The 14658-nt window shown below is 39.3% G+C and overlaps 1 protein-coding gene across 2 annotated transcripts; it reads left to right on the plus strand.

Annotated features, from left to right (window-relative positions):
* Positions 1-374: 374 nt before the first annotated feature.
* DUT (deoxyuridine triphosphatase) lies at positions 375-13765 on the plus strand. Of its 2 annotated transcripts, XM_026060618.1 has the most exons (7): positions 377-576; positions 1949-2040; positions 3990-4034; positions 8835-8909; positions 9797-9867; positions 10581-10659; positions 10775-13765. In XM_026060618.1, exons 1-6 carry the CDS (start codon positions 416-418, stop codon positions 10635-10637), a joined length of 501 nt encoding a protein of 166 aa, XP_025916403.1. In that variant the 5' UTR covers positions 377-415; the 3' UTR covers positions 10638-10659; positions 10775-13765. The 2 variants fall into 2 exon arrangements, with proteins under 2 accessions (XP_025916404.1, XP_025916403.1); XM_026060619.1 differs by lacking the exon at positions 10581-10659 and having other exon boundaries at positions 375-576.
* Positions 13766-14658: the final 893 nt, after the last annotated feature.

Genomic DNA, 14658 nt, shown 5'->3' on the forward strand with positions numbered 1-14658 from the left:
GCCACCGCCGGCCGCGGCCGCGAGCGGCACAGCGGCGGTAGCCGCGATGCTGCCCGGGCGCCTCAGGCACCTCCTGTTGCCCCGCGGACGCAGTAAGGGGGCGGCGGGAGGCCGCGGGCCCCGCTGGGGGCGGGCGGGGACGGAGCGTCCCACCGGCGGGGGGGGGCGGCGCGGTCCGCCCGGCCGCCGCGGGGGCACCCGGGGCCGCGACTTGAGGGGGTGTCGTGGAGGTCGGCGCTGAGGGGGGCCGGCAGAGGCCATTCTCAGCGGCGGGGGTGGCGAGGGCGCCGGCGCCGGGCGCGGACGGGGCCGGGGAGCCGGCCTCCCCCTGCGCCCGCCCCGCAGTGGGCTGTGCCGCGCGCGGGCTCTTCGCGCGCTTTCCCTTCCGTTCCCCCTCGCAGCGCCGGCCGCAGCCATGCCCTGCTCCGAGGCCGCCCCGCAGGCGTCCCCTAGCAAGCGGCCGCGGGCCGCGGCGCCCCCGGAGCCCGCCATGCGGCTCCGCTTCGCCAAGCTCTCCGAGAACGCCTCCACGCCGTCCCGGGGCTCCGCCCGCGCCGCGGGCTACGACCTGTACAGGTGAGGGGACCCCCCTCCCGGCGGGCAGGTCCCCCCGAGCGCAGCGGCCCGCGCCGGCGCGCTCCTCCGCCCCCAGCGCCTCCGCGCCGTGCGCAGCGGTGCCTCGGGGCCCGCGCGGGCTGCAGCGCCGGGCGCGGCAGGCGGGGATGGAGCCCTTGGCCAGCAGCCAGGGCCGGCCTCAGCCCGGGCTCCTGCGGGCGCCCGCAGGCACCTGGTGCTGCCTCGAGGGGAAACGCAGCGCTGCCCCTGGGCCCTCCGCGGCGGTGCTGGGCCGTTGGGCTGCCTGTCGGAGGGGGCTGCGGCGGTCTGGTAAGGCTCCTGCTGGAGCTGCGGAGGCTGCTGCACACGCTTGGTTCTTGGTTTGCTTCAGCCGATCATAAGACTTTCCAGGGGTTTGCACCACGTTTAGGAATAGCTGCAGCTCGGCTTGTGGCTGCCTGCGCAGTGCTTTTGTGATCACATGAAGTCATTAATCACATCCGCGGTGCGCTCTATTTTGGCCTTTTCTACCTTCCTACCTTAATGGCTGGTGGCTTCTTCTGTCTTTGCACATCTGATTTCCTTTTCTGAACACCTTCCTGAAGCTTTACGCATCTCCTTGTTTCATCATGTGTGGCGCTTTTTTCTGTCTTTTTTCTCTCCCCARGTTTGTTTTTGTACTTCTTCCAGTGTTGCCCTGCACACTTGGAAAAAAGTCCGTTAGTGCATAGAAAAACTTTAGATATTTTCAAGTGTTTAGAAGTCAAGGCCAAGATATGCTGGCCTAAAACAGTAAAACGGCCTCACTGTGGCATTGTCACCACTCCCTTGCATTAAGCCGTCAATCGGATAGCTTCAAACAGTTCTTAAAAGCTCTATAGCTCCAAGATCCACAATCAAATCATGTGAATCGTGAACTTCTAACTTGCTCAGAAAAAAAAAATTACCTGAAATTATTTTAGATTATTATTTTTGATTATAACCATTTCACTTGTGGTAGAAAGCTTAATAGGAACAGTGTGTTGTTATTCTTAAATTTTCTACTTTTGCACAGCAAACCGCACATCCCCATTGACCTCATGGTTAATTTCAAGTTAAACTGGTATTTTTGTCTCACAAGTTAAAAACATGTAAAAATAGCAATCTTAATCTTATGCTGTTCAAATGACACTCCTGAAATCTTAAGATAGCACTATCAAAATAGGGATATCCTTTGTTTTACAGATTTGCAAAATCTGATGCAGATCCTGAATATTTCTTGTGTAAATACCGTGGTAGGTCATCTCCCCTCTCCCAGCAGGAGTAATTATGGGTAATTTGTTTTTAAGTTACAGAGAAGAAAGGTTTTTTTATAGATATTTAATCTACATAGACTAGTGTTTCTTTCATTTAGTGCCTATGACTGTGTGATACCACCTATGGAGAAGGCTGTAGTGAAAACAGATATTCAAATTGCACTTCCTTCCGGATGCTATGGCCGAGTAGGTAAGTAAACAGGCTGTAAAAAGGCTTTAGTGAAACAATTTTTGTAACTGCAGACTGGGCCCAAGGTAGTGCAGTTTCATGTGGCCTAGTTCAGTCACCTCTTTCCACTTAGTCATACAGACTTATTCCTGTGTGTGTTAGTTTGAGCAGCTGCACCCAATTGTACCTATGTAAAAGACATTGTAGAAGAGGTTTGACACAATCCCTTCATTTAGATGGGGTCTAAAGCTTTCTGGATTCTTCTACACAGAAAAACAAGTGTCAGGATTCTTCTGCACAGAAAAAAAGCATGTGATTTGTTAAGCCTGGTACTAGACATTTCTCCTCAAACATTTGAGGTTTGGTTATATATCAAATGACAAAGAGGTGATTAGCTAGTAAAAATTTTCATAACTTGCATACAACTTTATAGGCTATGCAATAACTCATTATATTGCTGTAATACCAGTATTAGAATCACAGTGCCGGGGCCTGGGGTGCATCCCCCTTCCAGGGCTTTAATTGACTCAGCTCAAGGCTCGAGCTGGCCTGTGCTAGCTGTCAGGGAGCAGTGCGGGCTGGCTGCTCTTCAAGGGAAGGTGAGCTGGGAGCAGAGCATGACGATAAGGCAGGCACGAGTAGTGACCTTGCCAGCAAAGAGCCAGGATGCAGAGCGGCAAGGACAGGTCAGGATGAGGGTCGGAGACAGTGGTCAGGGTCAGACGCAGTCCAGTGGTCACCTGGCAAGTCTGTAGTGGCGAGGCAGGTCTGAGGTGAAGCTGGGAAGCCCAGCCAGTGGGTCCAGCTCAGGGCTGGAGGTGAAGCCAGGAAGCCCAGGCAGTGGGTCCAGCTCAGGGTCGGAGTCGCGGAGGTACGGGACATAGCTGCTGCATGGCTGTGATGTAGCACAGGCCGGGGCCAGGGGTAAAGCCTCAGCTTAAAAGCAGTTCCTGAGGGCAAGGAGGGGCAGGCCCTCCCTTTAGCTTTCTTAACAACAGCTCTTATCAGTGAAGGAGCTGACCTTGGACTCAGCCAGCTAAACTCTCTAAGTTAGCCAACTAAACTACTAGAGAGGGGATTCACCCCAGGCCCTGACACCCTTATAGATTAGACTATATACACTTTTAACAGGTAATAAGCACATGGAAAATACTTCAGGGTTAGTTTTTAAACAGCCAGGCATGCAAGAGTACTAGTATAACAGAATTTGACTAGTTCCTGAGAGAACCTGTGCAAGGTATTCTGGGGTATTTTGTGCGTTCTTGTCTGAATTATTTATAAAGTCTTAATACAGTAAAAAAATAAAAATAAGAAGTCATAGCCAGTGGGAGAACATGATCAGAGCTTGCAGTGCAAATATAAAGGGAGAGTGCGCATGCATTTTTCTTATCCCAGAATGAAAATTTGAAGAGTGTGACATTTTAGCAGCCCTATCAAAGTAGGCTGAGGTAGGTAAAAACCTGCATGTCATTTGATTTATCTGTTACTGTTAGTTCAGTGTTCTTAAACTGCTTACCAAATACTGTTTTCTATTGTAACTTGAATGGGTTGACCTAATAGTCTTTTAAGATTATTCTAGAAGAGTGGTAACAGCTAAAATAAACCAAGATTAAATAGCCATTGTCTGCTCCAGCCTTCTTCTGTGGAGAAACCTATACTGCAGTTGGTGGTCTAAAMATGGACATAACATAGAACATTTAAAGACTGCAATTCTGTTGTAGCCTGTAACAGTTGATATTTTGTTTAATGTATACCAAAGCACTTAGAGTAAAATTTCTTGTAAGAAATTCTTGTAAGATTTCTTGTAAAATCACACTTGTTTTAGAAAGAGACTGGGAAGAGTTCTTGTTGATGAGATTTTGTGCAACCAAACTATCTAACCTGTAAATATTATGTAAGAGTTAAAAAAAAAAAATATATATATATATATACTATATATATATTACACTTAAAAAATTCTTGTTTTCTAGCACCACGTTCTGGTTTAGCTGCAAAGCACTTCATTGATGTTGGTGGTAAGATTTTTGTTCTTATTAATAAATTTTTGTAAATCTTGATTGAAGAGTGCATTAATTTCACTTTGTAATGTGTAAATAAATAACACTAGCTTTATTAGTAGCCAGGCAAAAGGGAATAATGGAGTAAAACTTCAAAGACCCTGTAAGTCACAATTATTTTAAAATCTGTTGAATTATTGAAAATAATGTTACTGATTTTCTTATAATAACCATATAGTATTCTTATGAGTAATGTCTAGCATAGAAGTTATTTTTGTCTAACACTTTAAAGATGGCTTTTTTGCAGTCTGTTTTCTCCATTTTGACTACACATCTCTGGTCCTTTTCAGTCTAGTTTAGAATTTTAATGAATTCAATCAATAGCATATAGATACTCTTATGTCAAACATTTATAGTAATAATATTCAAAAGGAATGATTAGAAGCACTCCTGTACACTATTACTGTGGGTGATTCTTCACCTACAGAAAATGGTTTATTAGGAGGAAGAAAGCGTTAATTTAGTCTAACTGATCAAAATGTCACAGACGATGTAACACAAATGAAGTTTAAACTTCTCTGTAACTTGCACATTAATTGACGTAAACTCTGAAAGTCTTTTGAAGCAGCAGTAAAACTTAAATCCCACTTTGTACAAGTCTATGCTGTCTTTTTCGATCAGAGCTAGCAACAGATTTGCTTTGAAAAACAGGTTGTTTTAGAAATTCCTGCCTATCTCTCCAAAAACAATTACTGTAGACATACCTACAATCTGAAGCCTTCAGGAGAGCATCACTATCCTTTGGCCTGAAGTAAATGATGTTGTAGGTTCAATTCCAGTTTCACAGTGGGGCTAAACATTACTGTGGAGTTATTCTGAGCACAGCTGTAACCCCAGCAATTTACCTAGCACAAAATGTATATTATATTGTTTTAATTATACAAGAATATAGTTCTCAGTTAAATAAAATGCATTCTGCTTCCTAAAATCCTAAGTAATAAGTAGTCTTTGTAGTGGGGTTGGATTTTTTTGATAATAGATTGTAGTAAAGAACCAAAACCTAGATTTCTGATGTAAGGATATAAAGAAGATGCATCTAATGAGCGTTTTGAAAAACATGGTGGATGGCTGAGAGCACATTTCTAGCATGTAAGTGATAATTTGCATCATCGCGGAAGTTGACAAGAAAAGTATGATAAAAAGATGAGGCCTTTTCCTCTTTGCTGGGCTTTACTCAAAATTTTTCCAGTGATAAGCAAGAAAAACTACTTAAAACAGTGTTACTCAGCCTTTACTTACTTATAGGCTTGGCTCCAGAGGAGAGGAAGAGTGACCCAATGCATACTTCTCCTTCTGATGCCAAGCCAGCCAAAAAGCAAAATACTTTCCAGTATAATTGAGAGCTGCTGCTCAACTGCTTTATTCTGTCTCCTTTATGGCATATCAAAGTCTGGCTGTATCTCTTGATACACTTCTGATATCAGAGGTTAATGGGAGCATCTATGCCGGCTTTATGTCCTTCATCTTAAATCAGGAGGGGTTTTTGCCGGTCTATTGCACTAGGATTTTTTAGGTGTCACTAAAAGGAAGAGGACTAACATGGTCATCCAAGATTCTCTACAACCCTATGTCCCTATAGTATGTGATATACTGTAGTGTAGTTTCCATGTACCACATGCCTAAAAAATATATATATATATATATATATATATATATATATATATAAACCTACATATGTTCTGTAACAATCTTTTCAATCCTAAAGTTGGAAATACTAGAATGCAACCAGAAGTGCTTATTAGGGTAACCTATGTTCAGTTTTTTGAAAAGCTGATGATTTACAAACCATGAGTAGAAATTAATATTGACAGTTAGTAGGGGGCCTCTTATTTATAAAAAAAAAAAAAAAGAAAGAAAAACAGCCAACCCTCCCCATCATTTTAATTTGTCCTGCATAAATATTTTTGTCACAATGAAGACATGATCCACTTCAGTAAAAATACATTGTTAGAAGTCCTAGACAGTAAATAAGGGGTCAGGGAAAAAAATTTGTGAGCATTCAAGAATCTGTTCAGAATTCACATCTGCTAGGTGTGGATGCTTTCCCAACAAGTGACATGCCAAACTTCTGACAGACTAAGACAGTATGTCAGTCTGCCAGTTCCAATGCATGATTTTTCCAAAAAAGACTTAGATGATTTCCACCCAACATATGTCATTTAGAAAAGTGCCTTCGTGCTCAACAGTGTGTGTAATTATTGCAATTTGCTATTCTGGAATAACAGAATGCTAAGGGAGAAAGGGTTTTTTACGCTAATGTATTTTGCCAGTACGCCCAATTACATAAACTGAGTTTCTGACCCTATACAGAAGGGAGGCTGTTTGGTCCCTATCCCAAGGATCATATGTTCTCCAGAACAAATAGTGTAGTCTGAACTCAAAATCCAGATGGTGGTCAAMTTCAGTAAGGCTATTTCAGTAGAGGTATAAACACATTTAAAGAGCAAATGATTGGTAGGGAGTTAATTTGGCAAAATCTTGACGCTGCTGTGCCTTTAATGGAATTTGAAATTATGGCTTTGACAGTATTTTGGTCATTCAGCATAGCATTAGACTAATGGTTTTTGCCACGAAATACTTCAAAAATGTTGTTTCTTAATACAAAACTTCAACTGCAAGCACAAGTCCAAGTATGCATTTGAGAGAGAAGTCTGCCTTTCCTTTCCCCATCCTCTGGAAAGCCCTCATCCTCAGAAGCGTATGGGAAGCGCAATTCCTGCCTACTAGAAAGTATGTCTGAAACAATCTGTAGAATCATTACAAGTACCGTTTACTTTATAGCTAAGCTTACAAAATTAGAATGTTTTAATGAGGATTTTTTCTCTTAATGAGTAACACAAGTGACTTGTATTTTAAATATTGCTGACCTCAGTTCAGCCAAGATGTGTTTATCAATCTTTTCCATCTTGAATTATAAGACAGTTTTCAAATCCTAGAGAGCACACCTGTCTTTCTCTTCCATCCCATTTCATTTCTTTGGGCTCTCCAGTTGATTGACTCAGGTCAAAGACACCAAATTAATGAACAACTAACTATAGAACTTGAATGAAGCTTAAAATTATTTGTACTATTACCAGATTTTTCAGTTGCTCTTTGTAATGCATCTGTGTAGCACAGACTGAATGTCCACTAATGTATAAAACAAAGTAAATTATTTGTGTAGCACTCTTTACCTAACATTTTGTGTAGCCTCTGGCTTAGCAATTGTGAGAGCTCTAGATTGTTTAATATTTAAAAAAGGAGAAAGTAAGAGTTCTTTGCTAGAAGTGAGGAAGCAAACTTTTTTTTCCTCCAGTAGTTCAGCATTTTCTGCTCATACACTGCCACAGATGCCTAGGGTTTGCTTACTGTTATTTTAAGTACTCAAATGGGCGTTATAGGAAAAATGATGCAAAAAATCTATTAGATGCAGTGACCAATGTAATTTATGTACTGTGATTCTGAAATTAGCTGAAGCACAGCTGACTTTCTGAAAGTTGATCTAATCTAAAACAAAAACAGAAAAGGACATGTGCAGATGCATTCTGTGTGTTAAGATCTGTCCGAATCAACTGAACTGAATGCTGCATTCAGGAGTTTTTTTAACCTTTTTTTTGATTCTGGAGAATGTTAAACTCAGAGCTTGCTGTGCATTTGTTCACTGTTATTTTTGACAGTGCTCTGTAATTAGGATCTCTTTAAGCAATTACACATGGAATAATATAATAATATAATAACCAATGAGTTTACTGAGAACTGCATGCTTTTCTGGTTTGTCAGAACTCGGGGCGGGGGGGGGGGGRATACTCCCAGTGTTGTTAGTGCCTTAATTAGGCAACTGTTCAAAAATGATCAGATTAATCCATGCTATTACAAGGAAAAGATAGTTGAATATAGTTGAATAAATGCTTTTTTCATACTATGCCTACATATAATGCAGAGGTGGTGGAAGAACTTTATGTACAGTATGTGCTGTAATGTTTTCACACAGCTGAACAAATTAAGGAAAAAGCTCCATTTTCTAAAGCATGTGTGTTGTGCTTCAACATTAAAACTCAAGGTATAGGCTTAATTTTTACGCTACAACTTTCTCTGACATTTAAAATCTCTAAAGGTAGTATTTTATTAGAATTCCTAGAATGTCTTCAAACCAATTGTAATTTTAGTACTTAAGTTATTCCCATGAGCAGACTTCAAAATCCATACTTTCGTCTACAAGGAAGCCCAAACTCCACTTTTTCTACTGGATATGTACTACTGTATTGGGGGGGGACCCAAAAAACAAAACAACCAAGCAACAAAAAGAATGCAAGCCCCCCCCCCCAAAAAAAAAAGAACAGGGAAGCTAAATTTGATCATTTTAATATGTATTTGTAGAGATAGTCTCAGCTACCTTAAAAAAAACAAACAAAAAAACCCACATGTAACACTAACTTCTGCTTCTTAGTGAAAGAGCTGAAGTGAGCAGAACAAATGGATCATCCATTTGCTACAGTTGTCTTGATTTTCTTGATTTCAGATAGACTGTTATAACTAAAATTGGTGTAAAGTGGTAAAACACTTCTTGATATGTGACTGTTTCAGTTCAGTTTTTTGCAAAATAGATTTGCATTTTTAGATATTTCTGTATTTAATATATATTGTTTGAGTGTGCATATGCTTAGTAGAGAGGATGTCAGGATGAGATACTGAAATCATCTACTAATCTAAACCAACATTTTTTAATATACTGCCAACATTTAGTAACTGAATATCCTCCTTAATTCTGTTTTATGACAGCTGGCGTTATTGATGAGGATTACAGGGGAAATGTTGGTGTGGTACTCTTCAACTTTGGCAAAGAAACTTTTGAAGGTAAGTGTTAAACTTGACAAAGCCTGTTTTCAGCCATCTAATTGGAAATGAGAGGGGTTTTTTGTTAAGTGGATGAAGAGTTACAATTAGTTGAGAACAGTTTTCTTCTTACAATTAATAAAGACATGGAAACTTAATGTCCTGTCAAGGGAACATGAAAAGTTTCCATGCTTAGTAAATTCAGTGGCGTGGAAAAATTTAGCTAAGCTTTAGATTCATGAGCTGTACTGAAGTGCAACTTTGTGGTAAGTTTTTGTTGGTCAGCAGAAAAGATGTTCTAGTTGAACAATATTTGAGATAAACTGCTTCAGGATTTCAGGAAATACTAGTAATAAAGATGTAGTTTGCCTTTAACTATGCTGTCTCTGCAAACACACAGGTTTAAGCTTCAGGACAACATTACAATATTGCCAGCATTTTTGCGGCCTTTTCTGTAACTTCACAGCACAAACTTATTATGGAAGTTCTGTGAACCAGATTGGGTACTAATCAGAGATATTTTGTTTTCCTTTCATCAGTTTTTTTTTTCTTCCCCTGAGAAATCAATTTCTGCATCCAGTTCACAAGGGAGCCCCTCCCTACATACAGCTATCTCACAACCTCTGCAATATTTAGCCATAACAACACGCAACATGCCACAATATGGCAGAATAAATGAGAGGAGATTCCTTGAGCTGGTATTGCTGCTGAAACTTCATCCTAAAAGACTTAAGCATAAGTTTATTATAGCCTATATTTTGTGGGCTACTAATGTCTAATGTCTGCTTAACTAAGTTTCGGTACTTACACTTTAATACTTTCTGATACTCTTGAAAAGGGATTGTCTAAACTTTGTATTGATTGTTCAGTTTTTTAAAGGAAACACTAATACTTCAACTTTATTTCAGTTAAAAAAGGGGATAGGATTGCTCAGCTCATCTGTGAACGTATTTTCTATCCTGAGCTAGAAGAAGTTCAAGTAAGTTGCTAAAAGGAAATACTTGTGCTATTTTCAAGGTTTAAGAGTTTAAGAAAGATGCATATATGCTGAAATTTGTGGTATAGATAAATATATTGCCTTACAGCTACCCTTAGTGTTATAACACAGTAGCATTGTTGCCTGAATAAAAAAAATGTTTATGCTTACATGCATTTACCTGGATTTTTTTCCAAGCTTTAAGAGGCAGCGTGCATGTGAAAAACACTTCGGTGTTTACTAGAAACTTGTTTCACAATGTGGGATTGTTTTAATTTGTACATGCTCCTCTAAAACAGCTCTTCAGTGTTAATATAAGGTGCACTGGCTGCTATAATTCCTTACACTTCCATGTGAGAGCAGAAATTGGACACAGCTCTCTGTTTAATTTGTAGTTTGTGTTAGCTTTCTTTAAAGAGAGAAAAAAACAAACTAGTTTTAGACAAAGCCTAATACTTTTTCTGTGGAGACCACAGTTTTAAGGTAATATAAGGAAACAATAGTATTTTTCAAATTATCGTCAGTTATGGACAGAAGGTTTGTAAATGCCTGTACTGGAAGCGTCTGGCTCCTAAATCTTCTTTTTCCTTTAAGAATTATAGCTGTTGCTACAAAAAGAGTAAACTTACCTTTCTCTCTGACTGACTATCTGTTGTATATAAATGTTAATGCAAATTAAGACACTAAAACAACTTACCATAATTGATATCTTTCAGGCTCTAGATGATACAGAACGTGGTGCAGGTGGCTTTGGTTCTACTGGACAGAACTGAAGATGCTTTGAATATACTTTCTGTAATTTTTTTATGGTTATATTATCTAAGTTTTTGTTTCAGTCAAAGGTAGATAAAAATAGCTTCAAGGTTTTATACAGGCATCTACATATCTTCTCTTTTGTCTGTTCTTACAGGTAGTGAATTCATTTGCATTATGGGGAAGAGTACATGAATGACTTGACAGATCAGTTCCTGGATTTTTTTTTGTTAGTTGTTTGGTTCTCAGTAACAAGTACCATTGTTTATGTGATGATTATACTATAATGAATGTAAAAATKACTTCATGATTTGATTTTACTCACCTAAACTAAAAATAACTGTCTGTTCCCTTGCCTGTTTGTATTAATCTTCTGAAAGCATGCTTTCCCATATCTTGGTATTTCATGCTGAGCCTGTTTTGTATAGAATCAGCAATAATACAGATATCAATATGACTTCCTACTCTGTGACCCCTAAATCAGAATAAACCAAAGATATTTGTGTATCATTTCAAAGCTAATATATTATCTCTGATCCTTAAACAGCCATTTTTCAGCCCTTTATTAAAAAGCAGACAATACAATAAGTTTTATCTGAGTTAAATAACACAACTCATCTGGAAGTAACTTCTATATAATACATTTATGCTATGAAGTATGCTTCTTGTTGACAAATTTATGAATAAATTACTATATGGAAGGAGGATTCTTACTGAAGCAGCGTACAAACCATTTTTTCCCAGTAGGAGTATTTGTTCCATTCTGATCAGTTAACAAAATCTATTTTGCAATCTGTCCCAAACCTGATTGTTTCTTAAACTGTGGGAATCTGTTACATGACTTGAAACTTTCAGGTGAAAGAACATGGGGAAGGGCAAAAAGGAAATAATCTTAAATATTTTGCTACTTCACAGAAAGGAATTATGAAATGCTGTGAGGCTCTCAAACATAGAAATTTTTGCTGCAGCTCTGTGTTCTGCTTCTAGATTTTTCTTAGCTGAAATGTCACAGATATAAAATACTGTGCTTTATGTACAGTGTTTCAACAGTGGAAAGCTAGGAGGTGTTTGTAGACTAATGTGCTTGCTGCATTCTTTGTAGTTTTGGATTCTGTTGATATTAGTTCTGTGTCTTCTTCTAGGGCTAACCATTTCCAGTGAATTAGGTTTAAAATATTGCTAACTATGTCCATTTCCTGCCTTCCCCAAGAAACTGGAAAATACACTGTAATAAGACAGCATTCTGATTACTTCAGCCAGTAGGATAGTAATTTCAGTGACTTAGCAGCACTGAAACAAGTAGATCTATCTTTGACCAGAATAAAAGTCTTTTCCTGCATGTGCATTTAATTCCGACTATCAATGCTTTTTCCTGCACCCTTAGCACAACACTGTACTCTACTTACATCTGTATACCCAGGCCTTCAGAAGCTGGCTTACTTTGCAGAAGCCTATTCTAGGCGAGGTGTACATCATACCAGTCTAGTTTTAAATAAATTGGAAAAGCTGAACTTGACACTGGGTTTCTTCCCTTATATAACCTCCCAGAGAGGAAGTCCAATTATCAAAGGCTATTTAAAGGTCTTAAAATAACTGATTCTTTTGTGTAAAGCTGTTTCCTCTTGCTTGAGCGTAAGATGAGAGCAAGTGTTGCTGCTCCTCCTTTTCTCCCCCCCCCCCCCCAAAAACCAGAACAGGGGATATACTGACAGAAGTCCTTAGAAAGATACTACAAGATGATCTCAATTGAGATAGCAGCCTATAATGGAAAAGTTATGTTTAAGTTTTGTTGATAATATGCATCATTTGTTGTACCTGTTGGGAAAAGATCTAATTTTCATTTTAAGTACCACCTAATAATTTTGGGTTCTGAGGTATGAAGGAATAGTATTTGATAGAAAAAACATGATATCAGAAGTTGTTAGTTGTTAGAAACATGACAGTAAGTTAATGGAGGTGTGCCTGCTTAAGTTATCAACATACGGTACACTGTTTAAGTGCTTTTACCAAGAAATGCTCGCTTATTTTAAAATTTGGTATAGCTGAGTTCCTTTTCATCATTTCTCAATACTTATTTAGAAAAGCATGCAATGAGTTGAAGATTACTGCAAGACTCTTGCCAGTAGGATCTTCAGAAAGTCTGTCCATCTGAAACAATGCAAATACATTCAAGATCACCTCTACGCTGAGATCCTCCTATACGAATCAAACCACTGCACTAGGGTAACAAATTCTGATAATTCCCTTAATAGCATTGGGGTGATGCTTCAGTATGAGTAGCACAGCTGTGGAAGTTAAATACGTCTTACCAGGGAAGATGAGAATTGCAAAACAATTTAAGAGACAGAATTTCCCACAGAATTTCCTGAACCCACAGAATTTCCTGAACATGAACATTATTTTAACATTCCCTTTTTCCATTAATATTACATTTACTCTGAAAGTCTCTTATCTTGGTAGCTGACAAACATATATGGAAGGTACAGAATAGTACTTGTTGGAGAAACTAGCTTTCGCCTTCGCCTGGTTCTTGGTCATATAATTTATCATCACCCTATAAACAAGGAAAAGGAGATAGACTAGAACTCTTTCAGCAAAGTTCAAACTTCCCTCTATATAATGACACATTTTAAGTTTAAATTAGGTCATTTCATCCTGTTTAAATCAAAAAACAATCTCACAAGAGGAGACAGAAGTGTCATCAATACCTACAAGAGGTATTTGTGTAGTTCAGTCACCTGCAGAAATTACACAGCGTGTTAAAATTTATAACACTTGCAAAAGGGAGAGAGGACTGGGAAACACGTTCTTGTTTGCTGTGTTACCCGAGATATGTCCTTTGGTCTAAATTAAATAGTTGTAAATTAGTTTTATAATTAATGAAAAACTGGCTGGTTTGTCATTGACTGCATCATGTGCTTGTCCAAATCACCTCAGCAGAAGCCTGGAACTAACATGCCTAGATCTTATTTGTAGCTAGAGAGATTCATGTCTCCAGAATCCATCACTGAGGAGTCATCTCCATGGATCCATGTATGTATGAAATGAAAGATATTTACATCTCTGAAACAAGTCCAAAGTGTAATGTTATTTGCAAAATATTGAGTATTTACTTTAAATAAAAATGATGTTGGGCTTCTCTCCGTTATCACTGAACGGGTTCAGACAAAGCTATTTTAATCTAGACTGTTATCTACTGGTTATGCTAGAAGGGGCACATTATCTCCAAGAAGGAGTTAGCTACAGCTGATGATCCTGCAGAAATTGAAAATGGTACTTTGATAAAGGAAAATAATTTATTGGGAATTCTCATCTATAGCAGAAGATGGCTTTTTCCTGTTGGGAAAGGAAAAGGACATTACTAACCAATGATCTGGCTGCTTTCTTTTAGAAATGGATTTGACTTGTTAAAAGTACAGTTGGATAAAATGTGACCTCCAACCCCAGCTGAATGTGGAGAAAGCCAGCGAATACAAATGCTTGGCTTCAGATTCACCCCTGTGGTTTGGGGATCTGAAAGGATTCTGTTTTCTGGTCTGGACTGAAATACATATCAGAATGTGTAGCCTTTCAACCTGTCATAAGCTGGTGAGGGTCTTGAAGGAACAGGTGATTACTGTGAGATTCCTACCACCTGAGCTCTTCACTTAGGGTCAAAAGTCTTAAAGGAAAAAATAACATAGATAATGATACAATTGATCTTTAGGTATTTTGGGGGTTCCCTGATGTATAAACCTGGTCTTTGGTGGTTGCAAATCCAAGCACAGCTTCCTCAGTTCAGCTACAGCTGTATTGTTCTGTTGCATGGTCAGATTTTTTTTTGATCTATCAGATTTTTTTTTTTWAAATAAATTAGCCACTAGATGGCACTTAAAGTTTGCTTTCTACTCCACTTTTTTACTCCCCCCCCCCCCCGAGGTATTTTTCAAAGATCTGTTCATCTATAATTAAGAGTTGATGAATCCCATTGGGACTATGTTGGCGGAAAGCAAGATGCAGCAATATTTGAGTGAAAGCAGGCAAAAGTATAACCATTAAAGG

The sequence above is a fragment of the Apteryx rowi genome, unplaced genomic scaffold, assembly GCF_003343035.1.
Source record: "Apteryx rowi isolate R43461 unplaced genomic scaffold, aptRow1 scaffold_17, whole genome shotgun sequence".
In the NCBI taxonomy this organism is placed as follows: Eukaryota; Metazoa; Chordata; class Aves; order Apterygiformes; family Apterygidae; genus Apteryx; species Apteryx rowi.